Source organism: Bos indicus x Bos taurus, chromosome 22, assembly GCF_003369695.1.
Source record: "Bos indicus x Bos taurus breed Angus x Brahman F1 hybrid chromosome 22, Bos_hybrid_MaternalHap_v2.0, whole genome shotgun sequence".
Taxonomy (NCBI): domain Eukaryota; kingdom Metazoa; phylum Chordata; class Mammalia; order Artiodactyla; family Bovidae; genus Bos; species Bos indicus x Bos taurus.
Window position 1 is genome coordinate 37292039 of NC_040097.1, and position 19005 is coordinate 37311043.

Consider the following 19005-nt stretch of genomic DNA (forward strand, 5'->3'; position numbering starts at 1 on the left):
GCTGAGTCGGCAGAGGGGCAGTGATTTATTTCTCCACATTTGGAAGCAGGATGGGAAGTAGCAAGATCCTACTTTTCTATTATCTTCCTCTTTTATAGTTTTCATTGCCACTTCCTGATCCTGTTTCCCTAACTTATTTTTACAGCACTTATCACCTTCAAGGATGCTATGCATAATTTATTCTTATTTTGTTTATGGTCCTTTCATCTAATTTATCCTCTTTAAGAAAAGAAAAAAAAAACAGTTATTATTTGGCTGTGTTGGTTTCTAGTTGTGGCACGCATGATCTTTCCATTATGGCGCACAGGCTTAGTTGCCCTGCAGAGTGTGGGATCTTAGTTCCCCAACCAGGGATTGAACCTATGTCTCCAGCATTGCAAGGCACATACTTAACCACTGGACCACCAGGAAAATCCCACACTTTACCTTCTTTGAGGAGACAGATTTGTTTTGTTTTTCAATGGTGTGACCCCAGTGCCCAAAACCATGGCTGGCATGTGATAGACACTCATCAGAGGCCCAGTGTAGGTGTTGAATGAATCTGTTCTCAGTTCCCAGGGTGTATTTAAAAGCAAGGGGCTTGAGTGATGACATTTCCAAAAACTGCCAGGTTTATCACAGTGAAGTTTTATCTCTAATTACTCTCTGTGAAGAGAATGGTGAAACAGCCCCATAGCATAGTCTAAATAGATGATGAATAAACACATGGCTTGCATGTGTATTTGATGATGGCTTTATTTTCAAAACTGTAATTAAATGAGATAAAAATATATGGTTGGAGTTGCCGAAGCAACTTAAATTCAACATAAATAACAGCTGCTCTTCATCTGGGAATTTCATCTATATACAGCATTTTTTATGCCCTTAAACATTTTTAAGCAGTATTCAACATCCAGTATCCCAAGAAATGTTTTATACTCAGAGAAGGGGAAGGAAAATAGAAAAGAAATAGCCCTGTAAGAACCAGCAATTAAACAAAGCTGTTACTTACAAAAACTTTGATTTTTCCCCAAATAGTTGTATAGCTGAGCACCAAAGAATTGATGCTTTTGAACTGTGGTGTTGGAGAAGACTCTTGAGAGTCCCTTGGACTGCAAGGAGATCCATCCAGTCCATCCTAAAGGAAATCAGTCCTGAGTGTTCATTGGAAGGACTGATGTTGAAGCTGAAACTTCAATACTTTGGCCACCTGATGCGAAGAGCTGACTCATTTGAAAAGACCCTGATGCTGGGAGGGATTGAGGGCAGGAGGAGAAGGGGACGGCAGAGGATGAGATGGTTGGATGGCATCACTGACTCAATAGACATGGGTTTGGGTGGACTCCGGGAATTGGTGATGGACAGGGAGGCCTGGCATGCTGCGGTTCATGGGGTCTCAAAGAATCAGACACGACTGAGCAACTGAACTTAACTGAGCAAAGTATGTCCAATTTCTTAGGAGCAGTGAATTTAGGCATGACTGGCATTTTCTTTTATGAGTGACCAATCCCTATTTAATTATTTCAGAAGTCCAAAACTGAGTGTATAGTGAGGAGTCTTCTATTTGTTTTGAGAGCAAAACTTTCTGCAGAGCACGGGTATCAGGAAGTACTGATAAAGTTTACCTCACCCTTTAAAGTTAATAGAGTAAGTTCCTCCCAGGCTGCTTGGGGAAAATGTCTATTTTTTTAATAGAATTAAGATACAATTTGGACTTCCCAGATGGCTCAGTGATAAAGAATCTGCCTGCTGATGCAGGGGACACTGGAGATTCAGGCTCGATCCCTAGATCATGAAGATCCCCTGAAAAAGGAAATGGCAACCCATTCCAATATTCTTGCCTAGGAAGTCCCATGGACAGAGGAGCCTGCCAGGCTAAGTCCATGGGGTCACAAGAGTTGGACACGACTGAGCAGTTGAACACACGTGCAAGAGACAGTTTAACGATATGAGTGTCTTCCTAGTTTTATTTATGATCGAGCAAGAAGAAACTGCCTCTCTTCCTTCAGAGATTATTACCCACTGCCCCAAAGCGTTAGGCAAATTTGGTAGCCATCTCACTGCTCAGGCTTGTACCTCTGAGAACTTAGTCAAAGAAAATAAATGGAATGAAGAAGTCAGAGGTGAAGCCATTTCTCTTCCCTTTAAAGTGAGGTTCTTCATGATCGATAGTGTGGCTGGTAGAATTGTGGCCTCTGGATTTTTATCATGACCAGTGGCCTGTATATCTTCATCTAGTTCACCCCAAGGTTTTTCCTGTAGATTAGTGCCTTTATGATGGCCTCTTGATACAGTGCCTTTTCAGCATTTCTTCTGAGAATATTTATTCTGTTACTTGGGCATCTCTGACTTGCCCTCTAGGGTTGCTCGTTTATTAGGAAGACTGGGACAGTGAATTACAACTTGCTAATTTTAATTTTCAGAGGGGAGAATGAAAGCCCATAAAGTAGAAGTTCAAAATGGAGATTCATGTTTCTTTATGCCAAAACTATAATGATCAAAAAAAAAAAAAAAAAGGAACTGTAATGATAAGTCTGTCAAGTGAAAGCACTGCCACACTAGATGAAGAACAGATAATTGTAGGCTATATCCCCACTAGCTAATAACAGTCCTTATTACAAAGACCAACAGGCCCATGCGGTCTGTATAATGTGCTTTCATGTTTTCCTCATCTCAAGTATTCCTTTGGGCAGGTGTCAGTGGGTGAGAGGATGTTTCTTGTTTTTGGTCAAGCAGTGCATTTGTTTCATATGCTGATTGTATTCCTGTCTTAGGGTGTCTCTAGGCTTTCATTTTAAGGCAGCGTAGGTGGCTTAGCGCCATTGATTAAAGACCTTTTCTCAAAGTTATCTGTAGAGCATCCCTGGTCATTAAGCACACAAAGGTCCTTCCATAGCCAGGATGCTGTAAGATGGTGTGTCATGTGGACAGATACAAGAAGATTCACCCTACTCCAGCACATCTCCTGCATACCAGCTCAGTGTGTGAAACATGATAGAGAATGGTGCTCGACAGATACTAAGTACCCCATCTGTGTCAGACATGCTTTAGGATGTGCATATAGCATGTAGCCTGATAAAGACTGTAAAGATTCCTGCCACTATTGAGCCTTATTATTATTTCTTTTTGTGGGGCGGGGGAGGAGGGGTAGGTGGGACTGTAAACCAAACAGTATATTAATGAACTAAGTAATTGCAGATGCTGGTGATGATTACTATGAAAGACAGAATAAAGAGGTGATGTGATGGAGAGTGGAACTGGATTGGAGGGCTATGTCACATAAAACAGTCAGGGAAGGCTCCTCTGAGGAGGTGACATTTGAGTTGAGTCCTAGAAAATGAGCATTATTGAGCCAAAAGATGGGTAGAGGGCATCCAAGACAATAGCAGCAAGTTCAGGGGTCCTGAAATAGGATTAGCCTTAAGATGTTGAAGAACAGAAAGCAAAACGTGGTTGTTACCATATAAATAAAAACGGGGAACATAGCAGAGGCTGAAACTGGGGGTCTGGATAGGGACCAGATCCCTAAAGGTCATTGTAGAGCTCAGTAAAGAGTCTGTATTTTGTTCTGAAATTTACTAGGCCAGATGCTGTTCTGGAAATTTTTGTTGCTCTTTGTGTTGTGTAAGTATGAAACCAAAGATAGAGAATGCAGCTGCCTAACCATTAACACTCCTGAGTCAGGATGATATGCGAAAAAGAGATGCGCTCCTGTAGAGAAAAATGCTATAATAATAGCTTGTGTTTTAGGGCACCTGTCTCTGAAGGAGAACAACAGTACTTACGATGCCAGGTTGTACTCATCACAGCAACCTCATGAGGTCGGTAGGTGCGTACTTGTATGGAACACGCAGGGAAATTTAAGCGGCTTAAATTGGGTTGTTCTTAGGCTTCTTAAATAGCATGGAAATCTAGATAAAATAGAGCGTGTCAAAGAAATAAGGAAAGAAAAACTCCAAAGTAAGAAATAAAAATAGCTATCAGGATAGCCACACACTTACAGAAAAAGGGGCAGCAAAACAACCTTTATTTTCTTGTAAAGTCAAGAAAATAATAGCAGAGGGGTGAAAAAGTTAAAAGTCTCAAATAGTCAATTGGAATATCAGCAAGTATTGGTTTCATTCCTGATGTTTAATTCAATATGGAATAGAGAACTTGGGGGTCAAAGAAAACCTGGGTTCTTTTTTTTTTTTTTTTTTTTAAATTTTATTTTATTTTTAAACTTTACATAATTGTATTAGTTTTGACAAATATCAAAATGAATCCACCACAGGTATACATGTGTTCCCCATCCTGAACCCTCCTCCCTCCTCCCTCCCCATACCATCCCTCTGGGTCGTCCCAGTGCACCAGCCCCAAGCATCCAGTATCGTGGATCGAACCTGGACTGGCAACTCGTTTCTTACATGATATTTTACATGTTACAATGTCATTCTCCCAAATCTTCCCACCCTCTCCCTCTCCCACAGAGTCCATAAGACTGTTCTAATCCATACTCTTCCTTATACTAGAACTGTAATCTTGCATGTGGATTTTATTTATTTGTATAAAGTGGATTAGTAATAATATTTCCCTCATAGAAATGTTGTCCGGTTTTAATGAATGAATAAACAGCAAATGAGAAATTGTGCTCTTTGTATAAGCTAGTTGAAATTGGACTTACATTTCTTCCTAAAGAGTTAATATTTACAAGTTGTATCAATTTCCAGATCAACCCACAGAAGCCTCCTTAACACATCACATTGATTATGCTATTTTAAGGTCTTGCCTAGGTTTAGTTACTGGAAGGAAAAAGTGCTGCAGAGATGTGTTGCAAGAAGAGAAAGAGGAGAGTAACCTCCTGCTAAATGCAGAATTGCTGATCCCAAAGTTGTCTTTGCCAAACTGCACACATCTTTCCCATCCTGTATTTGTCCCCATTTTCCTTTTCAGCTCTTCTACAAAAAATAAAACAGATAATATTGAGTGAGAAACTAGTGTTGTTTATAGACAGTTTTGTTGATACATAACTATTTCTTTCAGTAAAAAGCACCTATGAAGAAAATCAAATTTAAGAGTATTTTTAAGTCTTTAATCCTTCTTTGAGGTTTCTCAGCCCTACTTTGCCTTCCCCAATATTTCTTAGATTACATTTTCTTTGTTTCTTTTATGGTCAATCAAAACTCATATTCAAAGAATCTGTACTGCTCTTATTTATTTAAGAGGAAGTAATCTTAATGAATTAACTCATTCTTCACTGTAAGTGACTAATAGCAAGGTAATACACTTGCAGTCATTTCTGGTTCTAAGATGGCATTTCTATAATCCCAAAGTAATCCCTAAGTTATAGACTTTCATCTGCTATGGCTAATGAGAGTGAGAATAAAATTCAGATATTTGGAGGGAGTACATTGTGAGGGTTGGAATCAGCCCCTGAGAGAGCACCCTCTAGTTTTCATTTTTAACTTTGAAACAAGTGCTCGAAGGATTTTCATAGTAATGTCCATAGCAGTAGCCTTGGGCTATGAAAGAACTGTCATGAGCTATTTCTATGGCTGGGTCATTTGTAAAATGAGTATACATTAACTTAGGAATATTAATAAGGTTCTTTGTTATCTATACAAAGGTCTCTCGGAAAGAGATTTGCTTTTCTTCTTAATGTCAAACCACTACCCAGAATCAGATTTTGGTACCTTACTTTAAGCTGCCAACAAATGAGGTTATTTAATATCAAATCTTCAGCATATATTATACATATTTTTGACTGTTTTACTTAGTTGTTGGAGAGAGAAAATGGCAGACACCAATACTTGGAACAAAAGAAGAACTCAAAAAATATTTGCTGAAGGTTGGCTGAACAAATAGAAAAATTAATGACATCAGGAAAAACAAGATACTGACAAGCATATCTGTCTGTCTATCTGCATTCAATTTCCATTTTCATCCATCCTATTTTCAACTGGTGTGCAGTGTAAACCCCTAAAATTTTAAGCTCAATGAGTAAATTTATATGGCCAGCAAATAGCATAATGTGTCATCTTTTATTTCTGTTTTAAAATGACAATATTTTGTACCCTTTAAAAAGGTACACAAACATTAGTTTTTAGTGTTTGGAAAATGGTATTTCCAAACTTAGCATGAAAAGATAACACTACCTGTCTCAGAATGTATCATCATAGGAAGTTCTTTAAGGAAAATTATCTGAATTCAGTGTATGTGAGTATATCTTCATTGTAAGTCACATGAAGAATATAATCCATGTACTTGAAAATATAAGGTATCTGGCTCACTTCAGCACCAGTCTAGAGTTGAAAACAGACCAGCCAAAGAAGAGGTATTTTAAGTCTTAGCTTATTTTGCACAGTGTGATTGACCTACCTACTCTACTGTTACTTTATCTGGTGAAAGGTGGAATCACTCGGTCACCCACGTTTCCCTTTCTGTGGACCTTCCTGTGATGCTGAGAAATGAGAATGCTAGTGCAAACATCCATAGACCACTGACTGTGGGCCAGTTATTGTGTTAAGTGCTTTACATTCATAATCTTAGTCTCTAAAGGGTGCTGTGAGATAGGAATTATTGTCCTGATATTCAAAATGAAGAAACTGAAGTTAATTCACCTACATCATATAGCTGAAGAGTTGAAAGAGCCGAGTCTGTGCTCAGGTCCTCCTGACTCCAGAGCCAATGTGTTAAGCCATGCAGTAACTCTTCCTCTTGCTAAATACACTCTCACAGGTAGACCAGGTCAACCAAGCCAGTCTCACTAATGGTTTCTTCCTTCTTTTTGCATGGAAAGGATGTCAAAAAAGGGACTTTGCAATTCATAAGGTTTCTGTAAAGTTTGACTTACTATCAGTCTTAGTCCCAGTCATCCAGGAAGCCATGCAGATGTGCAGCCACACACGTAAGACGTTCAAGGGGCAAGTGACAGAGTCAAGACACAATTTTAAATATGCTACATGACGACTGGTTTTTAAAGTTATATCCCCAAAATACTTCATTTTGAAATAAATGGCACAATCATCATTATGGGAATTATATTCTAAACAAATGTATCCCTTGACCATTTTCCCAAGCTGACATTGATTCTTTTTATTGATTGCTTCTTTCAAAATTGGAGTAAGCAATAATTATAATAATATAATAATTATTAATAATGATATATGCATTAAAAATATGTATGTTACTTACATGGTTCACTGTACATTTTTCCACTTTACTTTTCTTCTGCTCCTCTGTGGATTCTTGATAAACCATATTGTATGCTACTATCATTAATCTTTCCTCGTCATTTTAAAACTAAACTTATGCTCTTCTGTGGGTGGTCCTACCCTATGGATGGCTTTAAGTCTTTCTGTTCATATGCGTGATACTTCAGTTGCTAAGTCGTGTCTGACTCTTTGGAACCCCATGAACTGCAGCATGCCAGGCCTCCCTGTCCATCACAAACTCCTGGAGTTCACTCAGACTCACGTCCATGGAGTCGGTGATGCCATCCAGCCGTCTCATCCTCTGTCGTCCCCTTCTCCTCCTGCCCCCAATCCCTCCCAGCATCAGAGTCTTTTCCAATGAGTCAACTCTTCGCATGAGGTGGCCAAAGTACTGGAGTTTCAGCTTTGCATCATTCCCTCCAAAGAACACCCAGGGCTGATCTCCTTTAGGATGGACTGGTCGGATCTCCTTGCAGTCCAGGGGACTCTCAAGAGTCTTCTCCAACACCACAGTTCAAAAGCATCAATTCTTCGGCGCTCAGCTTTCTTCATATGTGTGATAGGCAGTCCCTTCTTAAAAAAGTTACTCTTCCTTATTTGTTACTATTTCTCAAAAAACATGTTGGATCCTTGATTTTGTTTTCTTTAGTCCCGTCCAGTGTTTTTTGTTTTTGTTGTTGTTGTTTTTTTTTTTTTTTTATATACATACTACTTCATCTCCTGCTCTAAACGTTAAATAACTTTCCAAACAGTAAATATCTGGAGATATTTCCCCCTCACTCTCTGATTTACTTTGCAGCCTGAATTCTAAATGTTTTCAAATATTAAGGCTTTTATTATTTATCTCATGTTGCAGCTACAAGACCTTTGCTTCCTCTATGCTATCAATGAGCTACACATTTCAAGTACTATAATAGCATATTTTTTAAAACCTCATGTAAAAATAAAGTGCTAATAGTATATCCTACAGGAGAATAAAAGACAGTTGTTTTCACAGAAAAAAATATGATAGGAAAACACAGATGCCATGAAATTATGCATTTTTAGCCTGTGATTTCTGGAAAAAAAATTTATATAAAATGGTGATGAATGAAATCAACATCTAAATGTATGGCCACTCCATTTGGTTTTTCTATAATTCACTTGTCAAAGAACCATATTCAAAGCTGGAAAAAATTCTTATTTTCAGAAACCATGGTACATGGATATTAATTCTTTGTCATATGTATGCATCGTTTATTCACCCGTATCTTTAGTAACTAGTGGCACAGAGCTGAAAGGTCTATCACCCAAGTGTCATTGTTCAGCTACCTCCTTTACTATGTAGCAATCCTACTTTTTAATACAGTGGTTTCTGATTGTTTTCTCCTGTTCCACTTCATCCTCTGCACCTGATGTTTAAAATCCCCTCATCAAGTGCTCATCCACAAGGAAAAGCAAAGGAATAGAAATTGGAAATCAAATGTACCAACTCATTGCTTTGTGCATTGAAATGTGGATTTTCTTACATACTCCCCGAGGAGCAAAAATTCATTCATTCCACTGAACTTTTTTTGTCCCTAGGATATCAGGTAACTAGTTTGAATGCTCGTTTCCACTGGCTTCACTAAGTCAGGGAGGAAGTTGGGAAGTGATCGATTCTGGTACTTGGTAGCAATGGCTTTGGAGAGAGGAAGATGAGTTTGTATTCTTCTGGCCACTTTCTCAAGTGTGTGAAGAAGGTTCTGAACTTCTCTGAACTACAGTTATAGCACCTGCTAATTGGGAATTAAATCTATAATGGAATTAAGTGAGATCTGGGGAAAAAGTTCTTAGCAGACCTCGATACATTTTTGCAAGTACATGCAGTCATTGCTATTAGTGTTGCAGTCATGGTGATAGAACATTATAAAGTATTCTAACTAACTTGGAATGCTTGTTGCTCTGAACATTATCTAGTACTAAGTCTTTGTAGATAAAATGACGCTCAGATAAAATATATGGGAATATTTCTGGGAAAGGCCTGGCCATGTCCAAATTTCAAAAAACTGCATATTCACAGACATAGTTCTTTAATTTGGAAAATTATCATGCTGCTAGCAATTAGGATCTAAATGGACAGTTATAAGTGAACAGAGCCATAATAAACAGGCAGCATTTTCTTAAACATGTGCATAAATATGGTGGACTTTGAGTAGCCTCTTCAACTCTCCCTGGAGTGCATTTGTTATTCAAAACCCTGTTTTAGAAAAGTATGTATTTACTTTTTGCTGTACTGGGTCTTCATTGCTGTGCCCTGGCTTTCTCTAGTTGCGGTGAGCAGGGGCTCATTGCATTTCATCAGCTTCTCATTGCAGTGGTTTCTTGTGGAGTACGGACTCTAGAGCACGGGCTCAGTAGTTGTGTTCAGGCTTTGTTGCTCCGTGGCATGTGGAATCTTCCTGGACCAAGAATCAAACCCATGTCCCCTACATTGGCAGGCAGATTCTTAACCACTGGTCTACCAGGATTGTTCCAAAACCTTTTCTCAATGGAGTAATCGAGATATGATTTGTCACTGGATTACAGTATTCTGAAGTGGACAGAACAAATAAATAGTAAGCCCCAGACTTGGAGCATGAAAGGCTTTGTGCTTTTCAAATATGATTAATACTCATTTAATCTTTTCCCATCATTCCTATTCTAAAATAAATCACATTTACTCTCGTGTTATTTATGAGAAAATTAATCCTTGCGTACTGTATGGCAGAGGTGATTTTCAAACTCAGATCTGTCCAAATGCAATCTTTCCATTCATTGTATTTACCATCTGGAATCTATTTCAGTTAACTGCTAAGAATCTTATCTAAATATTTTCTCAAATACCAGATTAATGTGATTTTTCTAACTGTCCAAATGCTGTGGAACTTCATGGATTCATAAACTATAAATGAAGAAACAGGAATACAGTTTTAGCTACAAGGGAGGTCCCTTTTAAACTCAATCAAAACAGTTTAAGAGCTTCCCTTGTGGCTCAGCTGGTAAAGAATCTCCCTCAGTGTGGGAGATCTGGGTTCGATCCTCAGGGTGGGAAGATCCCCTGGAGAAGGAAAAGGCTACCCACTCCAGTATTCTGGCCTAGAGAATTCCATGGACTGTACAGAGTCCATGCAATGAGTCGGACTTGACTGAGCTACTTTCATTTCACAAGAACGGTTTAAAAAAATCATCACATATATTTTTTATTTTCTTCCCCTCCCATTTCTTAATGTTCTTCCTCTAGTTAGAATCAAGGTGGATTTTGCCTGGATAAGATTTGATCTCTGTTACCCATCAGCTCTTAATTTTTCATGCAACTCTGGAGATTGGACAAGACATCTGTGCAAAAACATAGATGACTTATTTTAAGAACCTGTATGCAGAAGCAATAATTTCGATGATTCAGTGCCATTTTTAGCAATAATGGTTTACAATATAAATGCCATAATGAAGTTTTTTTTCTTTTAATCGGTAGTTTGATTTTGAAGGCTTCTCAAACTATTCCTTTAAAGAAAAGAAAAAAAAATCATGTTCTAGCCTCACCTAATAAAAAGAATTTTATTATATGAGAAATGTAACTTAAATTGGGGCTTCCCTAGTGGGTCAGATGGTAGAGAAATGTAACTTAAATTGTGGTCATGTTTTGTTTTGCACTAAGTACATGCATGTCCTCCAGGTGGCCCTCTGCACACCTCAAGTTCATCAGTCTTGGGTTCCCACAGTTAGATGTCATCTGTTAGGCCTGCCCACTAAACTTTTGAGTCCTTACAGGACAGAAGTGATCTCATTTCATCTGTGTCCTGAGCTGGCAACCAGATTTTTATATACTAAACTGATAAAAAAACAATAATGTATGAGCATAAAATTTGCCTAATACCAGAAGAAGCTGGTAATTAAGACATGTATGTGCATAAATTACTTTAACATTGTGAGCAACCCCTAAAACCAAGCCTGAGTGCGGAAACATCCCATTTTTAACTCCAGGAAGGCTATCCAGATTTATTTCCTAACTCCATTACTTCCTGATGTTATACCTACCCTTTAAAAAATGTTAGTGCCTCTCTTTTCTAGTCTGTAAAATGGAAACATAATCGTACTTAACTCATGTTCTTATTGTTAGGATAACTTGAGGTAATCACCATAAAATACTTGCCAAAATAGCCTGCATGGAGGAAATAGTCAATAAATATGACTGAAGTTTGATCCGCATGGATACAGGGCTTATAGCCCTACAGAACAGACCTGGCTTAGAATAATCCTCAAATCCAGAAACAGGTTACTGCATGAAATGTTTTAGACCAAAAAGAAAAGAAAAGAAATAGCACTTAAAACAATTGTTGTTGAGAGGATTTATGTTTGAAAAGATGAAAGAAAAAAATATTTTTAACAACAGTATCTCACTTTATTAGACATATTTTTTATATTAACTCATTTTTATTGGTAACTGTATTTACTGACTAGCTGCACTATTTAGGCTTGTAATGTCTTAACTCTCTAACCAAATTTGATCTCCTTGAGAAAGGGAAATTTTATTCCAAATAGAACCTTGGTCATTGCCCTGTAAATATTTTAAAATACCCAGGAACACTGAAACAATTGTAAATATGTATATAAATGCCTACTTACACACTGTATGTAGTGTGTGTGTGTGTCGACACAGAGAGTCATATTCTAGATACACATAGAGTAAGAAATATAACTGCATACAATGAAATGGTTTGTGAAGTGAGCAACTGACTATCAGAAAATGCAAATTTGCCATCCTGATTATGATATAGTTAATTACAGATAGAAGCTGGGGAGGTCACTTAGCCCATTTAAGCCTTGGTGTCTCCAGGCAGACATGTACTAGTGAAGCTTTCAGTAGTATATACATGCTCTCTCTGTCTACTGTCCAGTGTGGAAACCACTGACTGCGTGTAGCCCTTGAGCGCTTAAGATGCAGCCAGTGTGACTAAGGAACTGAACTTATAAATTTTATTTGATGTTAACTGTTTTTTATCTAAATAAGGACATATGCCAAGTGGCTACCTTACAGTCTAGCTATAAAATCTATAAAATCTAGGTGGATGGGACAATAACACAGAAAAAGTTTAAGTTGAATTTCCCCAATCTGGGTGCTGTAAAGACTCTTACATTCTTTTTGAAGTAATGTTACCTTCTGATAATGCGTTAAATTTTAAACCTCTTTTCCTTTATTTCTCCCAAAAGATCTTGAAAACTTTAAGCCAAGAACAAGAAGCACTGTGTCTGTCCGCCAAGGTCAGGGGATGGTACTGCTGTGCGGCCCACCAGCCCATTCTGGAGGTAAGTGAGTGCACCAAAATGTGCACACTTCACTGGTTGCTATTTTGCTTGCTGATCATTCTCCCATGAGCATCAGCTTGGGGGACAGTGTCATTTGTAGAGATTCCCAAAGTCCCTCTGTGTGGAGGAAGCATCGTTGGCAGTACCTCCCAAAATTAGGATAAGAAAATATCAGATTGTGCAAATGATCTATCCTGCTGCTGTCTACCTGGCACAAGGGGAAAGACACCTGAGTCAATCAAAATCAGAATCCTATTGCTTGTTAAAACCACGTAGGTAAATTGCCAGCACTACTGCCAACTTGGTTGTATTAAAGGACAGCCTTGCTTCATTTCATCTCACTGTGGGTCTGTGAAGGGATCAGACCCAGGACCGAAGTCCGTTCACCACAGAACCAGGGTGATGTTGTGAGCACACATAGTGACTAGATTAGGAATGCATTTGTTTGCAGGTCCCCGAAAACAAAGCTAACACTGGCTTCCATGGACTTACGTTTGTGCTATCCTCACACACACAAGACTTCCAAAGTTATATAGTGTAAAGTTAGCACTACTTCTTAGGCGTATCTACCAGGACTCAAGCCCTTTCTCTGATTCTTCTCTGAAGTTTATAATGGACTAGGGGGAGTTGGGAATGGGGCGTGAAGCAGGGGGCGGGGCATGGCTAAGGCACCAAGTTTGCAATGCTCCAAGGTAAAAATGAGAAGAGGCTGGGACAAATGTCAGGTGTCTCTCCATTGTAAATTGACTTTGTATTATAGAAGGTTTGCTTTGCCCAAGGACTTGTATGTATATTGCATTGATCACCCCAGTGGCAAAAGGGAAAACTCAAGTATTTTATACAGATGCGGGATGGCCCTAAAAGAAGTCATAATTTTGAATAAGGGAGAATATGGAGAAATGCTGTGTAGGCAACTTGCAGTGTCTACTAAAAGGACTAATGATGACTGAAAGGGGAATCTGACTGCTTAATAGTTAGTGATATTTATTAGGATTCCATGACAGTTTGTGTTGACAAGACTGATAAACTCCATTTGTGGTCTTTCTGGGTAAAGTTTGATATCTGCCCTCCTTGTTATTACCTTAATTTTCCATTTGGCATTACTCATGACTGAAAAAGAAAATATTTTAAACTGAGAATTTGAAAACATTATTTTATTTTTGTCCTCTCTTCAAAAGTTTCAATTTTTCCTTCACGCCTAATGCCCCAGCTAACATTTTTAGCAGCAAATAACAATTATTTAATAGCAAAACAGCTGCAACGCTTGCATTTCAGGCCTAAAGAATACAAAAGCAGGTGGAAGAGGCAGGCACCCCTCCAAGTCTCGATGGAGGGTATAGAATTGTTAGGGTTTCTGGTTTTCAGAAACCAGCAGAGAATCCAGATTAGATTTCAGGAGTTTGTGTTCTGAAGAAATGGGTTTATTCTTTAGGACTTCCTTTTCTCTCCAAGTTAGTATGAGAACCATTAAATGTGGAGTCCAGGCCATGAGTTCTGGTCCTGGATCTGTTTCAGATCATTATTAGATATTGGACTACTATGTTCAAATTATCTATGCAACACTCATTAATCTCTAAATGAAGAGATTAAAATAAATCTCTCGGATCCTTTTTAGTTCTATCACTACATAATAATAGCTAAATAAAGACTAAATATGTCTATAAGCTATATTTGCATTGCTGGAATCCTGTCCTTTATATGAGGAAAACAGTTAACTGGACATATATTTAAAGTGATGTTCATTCACACTAAGAGGTCTCTTAGTACAAAATCTGATCAAAATAAGAATGGAAGATTTTGCTAATTTCTTCTGCAGGCTACCTTCACAGTGTTAAGCTTTCACAACATGGCAGCAACTCTGAAAATTAATAAAGTAGCATATTGAGAAAAAAAATACCTCACTACCTCCTAGTATACTGATATCTTTAGGAAAGGCAAAACACACGAAGTGCTGCTGTGCTTCTCCGCAATGAGGCACCTGAATACTCTCCCCTTCCCACTGAGAGATATATTAAAAATTTCTGTAGACATTCATTGAAATTTGCTTGTCTCTGCTGGCAGCAGTCAGCAGCTCTGAAATCCAGTTTCTTGAGCTGTGCTGACATTCCTGACAGTCTTGATGGCAAAAGACAAGGAAATAAATATTCTCATTATGGGCTGTATTAGAAACTGTGAGCTCAGTAATACTGTGGGCAAAGCGGGCAAGGCAAGGGAATTTGCGAGACAACAACCAAGTGGGTTTTGAAGGTTATATGAGACCATCGCAGACATCCATCAGTTTGGGGCAGTGGGATCAACGATTATCTGATGAAATCGCCCCAGTTACTCAAAACCCCCCAATGCAAACTGTCCAGCAGTGATTCTCTCATTGCTTTTCTAGGCTATGATTACCTTAAAGCTGGCAGCATCACCAAGAGCCGCTGGCCATACTGAGCGGCCCAGCATATGGTATCCCAGTTTCTATTGTAACAGATCATGCAGAGGAAAGGAAATGAGTCAGCCTTTTATTATATCAGTGGGATACTGGGTAATGGCATGAAATCCATTGTAAAGGATGCTGTATGTCCTATTTCAAAAGCTGTGCAGTGTCAGACCTTCTTAGGGTACCACAGAAATGAACAGCAATTAATCTACTTTGAAAAGCTTTTCAGTCAGCAGGTATTTCCAATGCTCTACCAATCACCATTCATAGCATCTTTGACATCTCTTGGTTAATAGGTACAAATTCAGATGTGATGTCATTGCATAGACAGTACTATTAAATCTTAACCTGAACACCAAAAAAATAGAAATTGCTGTGGATGATGAGGTTGTCTGTGATGCTTCTTCACATTAGAAATAGAGTTTTAGGAGATTCAAAATTTTCACCTTGCTTTCCATCAACTCCCAGATCATTTGACAGCAGGAATTCATGATCTTTAACCAACTGCTCATTAAATAGGAACAGAAGTGAGGTGCTTTGAGATTCTTCCTCCTAGCATACTAGGAATTACCAGATTATTCACGGGTGAAATCCCCATGAACTGTTCACCAAGGGAGGTTTTTGTTTCCACCTTCCTTTTATATGTCACCAAGATCCTCACTCCTCAAAATGTGGTCCATGGGCCAGAAGTATCTTCCTTACCTGGAAGTTTGTTAAAAAGGCAGTGTTGGGACCCACACAGGGCCTGCTGTCTCCAAAGTCACATTTTAACAAAATCTCCAGGTGATTTACATGCACATTAAAGTTTGAGAATCCCTGAGCTATATGTGTGATTCCCCTACACTCCTCTCTTATGTCCAGGGATGTGCAGGAAGCGGAAGCATCACCAGGGCAGCATAGGAGAGCCACAGGTGACCAGCCTTTTCCCATGGATATTCTGATTCCATAAACCTGGGGCAGGGTCCCTCAGAACCATTGTTCCAGTGGACTCTGAGGCAGCACCAGATTGAAGATCCACCCACTTTGATCCCTCTTCTGCAAAACTAGCCAAGGTTCACCCTGCTGAGGTGGAATACTTTGATTTTCACATCAAACCCAAGCAGAAGGGCAGAACATCTCTTCTATCAAGTTCATATTTAAAAGAATTTAGAATAAAATATAATCACCTCAGGCTTTCCTCCAGTTTTGTCCTTGTTGTTAAGAGAAATGAACAACTAAGAAAGGACTGGCTTTTTCTTGAGTATTCACATGAGAAAGCAGCATTTTACACGTGGACAGCTCTTACTACATTATTGTTAGAGAAAGTATGCCTTCCTAGAGCATAAAAAAAGAGAAGCACGTGATTCTGAGATTATTTTCACTGTTACGAGTTTTAGATAAACTAGCTATTAATATAATTGTCATCTTTGAATGCTTTTATACAGGATGCATCCCCATTGAACTTAGATCTCATTCACACAGACTCAGGGACCTTATAATAGTGTCTGTAGAGTTCCCTAGGGGGTTTATAATCTTTAGTTTACATTGCATTATCTTTGGATCCACATGGTAATCCTATAAGGAGTAAAGACATGTGTTTTATAGAAAAGAAAATCGAAGCAAAGAGATTAAGTGAGGTCATACATTAATCAATGGCAGGTTCAGGAGTTACCTTTCCCTAGAATGTGCAACCCCCTTTTTTATTTTATTTTATTTTTTTTTACAGTCAGGAGACAACTGTACAAATAGTTATTGGATGCTGCATGCATTAATTCTTTGAGTTCCATCCCAGATCAATGCAGTCTGAATTTTTTGAGAGGGACTCCTCTGGCATCATTAATAGTTTTGTTTTGTTTTTTTTTTTAATTTGTCTTCACTGGGTCCTAGTTGTGGCACATGGGATCTTCAGTCTTTCATCTTTGTTGCAGCTTGAGGGTTCTTTTAGTTGGAGCATATGGAATCTTTAGTTGCAGCGTGCAAACTCTTAATTGTGGCATGCGGGATGTTTAATTGTAGCATGTGGGATCCAGTTCCCTGACCAGGGATCGAACCCGAGCCCCCTGCATTGGGAATGCAGAGTCTTAACCACTGCACCACCAGGGAAGTCCCACATTCATAGTTTTAATAGCACTCCAGATGATTCTGATGTGCAGCCTGAGTGGAAAATGTGTGTCTCTGCCCTAAAAAATCAAATAGCTCTTGTCCCAGCAAGACCTTTCTATTTGCAAATGTCTCCAGGGTCTCAGAAATTTGCTTGAATCTAGGTATATCTTGAATATTATAGCCTGAAAAAAATCAATGCCTTTCTACCGCATGGTTATTCCAGCTGGATGTTTTGTCTTTGCTGTAGGACAAGGGTGAAGCATGAAACTAGGACACCCACATTCTAATCCTAGCACTGCTGTTAACTTACTTGAGCCAATTATGTAACTGCTTTGAACCCTCTTGTTTTTCTGTCTCCCCACCCGTACTTGAGTTCCAGCATCAAGATGTCACCTTCAGAATCCAGCTCACCCAGTTTCTTAATTAGTCCAAACTATGCTGACAGGTCACTGGGCCAGGACTAATCTTAATCTGATGAAATGAGCCTACTTTATGCCCAGAATAATCTTTAAGACATCTACATTCTAGTCAAGAATGTATAATGGATAAGGCTGCCACTGCTGCTAAGTCACTTCAATCGTGTCCGACTCTGTGCGACCCCATAGATGGCAGCCCACCAGGCTCTGCCGTCCCTGGGATTCTCCAGGCAAGAACACTGGAGTGGGTTGCCATTTCCTTCTCCAATGCATGAAAGTGAAAAGTGAAAGTGAAGTCGCTCAGTCGTGTCCGACCCTCAGCAACCCCATGGACTGCAGCCCTCCAGGCTCCTCCGTCCATGGGATTTTCCAGGCAAGAGTACTGGAGTGGGGTGCCATTGCCTTCTCTGAATGGATAAGGCAGGCAGTGCCTAGTTCCCTTGTCCATATCTTACTCCCCACTCCTGCCCTAGCCTGGCTCCCATGCTTACCAATTTTATGTAACTTCAGATTTTCTGGTGCATCTGTATTAGCTCCAAATGACAACCCATTCCATTGCAATCCAGACAGTTTAGCTCTTGCTTTAATGTGTCAGCCAACGGTACATGGAGATTCCATTTTTACCCAGCTGCAAACCTCAAACCGTAACACACTATTTTTGATACTGTGACCTGGTAGTATAATTGCCAAGCCCACTCATCATATCAGACCTTCTTGGATACTGACATGTTATTGGCTAGGTTCTAATTTTCTCTCTGTGTTGTTTGGACAATTAGCCACCTTCCTTAGGAAGCAGTCCCTCCACTACCAGCTTATTCCTCTACTTTCTCTCACTGAAATTTCAGACTCTCTCCTACACCACATCTTGGTTCCCAGAAGAACTCACAAATCCTTACACAATATTATGCCAACCAAATGGAATGTATCTTTGCCCTTTCAGTTCAGTTCAGTCTCTCAGTTGTGTCTGACTCTTTGCGACCCCATGGACTGCAGCACTCCAGGCTTCCCTGTCCATCACCAGCTCCTGGAGCCTGCTCAAACTCATGTCCTGCTAGTTGGTGATGCCATCCAACTATCTCATCTTCTGCCATCCCCTTCTCCTCCTGCCTTCAATCTTTCCTAGCATCAGGGTCTTTTCTAATGAGTCCGTTCACATCAGGTGACCAATTTGCCCTTTAAACCTCTCCAATGTGTTTTAAGGATAAAAAGATATAGATGTGGTACCAGTTTGCACAATTCAAAATGCAGACATTCTTGATTTTATTAATTAGGCTTGGTTTGATTTTTTTCATTTGCATAAGCTTGAAATTAAGGTTAACTCAGAAATGTTGCTTGTCTTTGAAAACATGATTCTTGATTTATATTCATGTAGCAACTTTTAAGTAGGCAAATATTTTTCAGATATCTCTTCCAAGAGATTCATCTGGAATATGCATCTATTATTAACATAAGCTCATCATGCTCTGGCATTGTGGCTTTATTAAAATGCTGATTTAGCCATTCTCCTAACATCTGAAAATTGCTCTTAAAAATGCAGCATGACAGTTGAGGTACAGTCTACCAATCATCTCTTCTCAGGCCAAGCCCTCTGTAATTCTTTGCATTGTAC

At 39.1% G+C, this 19005-nt stretch overlaps 1 protein-coding gene across 7 annotated transcripts in view; it reads left to right on the top strand.

The window, feature by feature from the left end:
* Positions 1-19005, top strand: part of CNTN4 (contactin 4) — a 1026598-nt gene that overhangs the window by 746058 nt on the left and 261535 nt on the right. For all 7 annotated transcript variants that reach the window (XM_027522789.1, XM_027522788.1, XM_027522787.1 and 4 more), the window contains one exon: positions 12381-12476. In XM_027522789.1, the coding sequence (XP_027378590.1) occupies positions 12381-12476 (96 nt within the window). The remainder of the gene's footprint in view (positions 1-12380; positions 12477-19005) is intronic.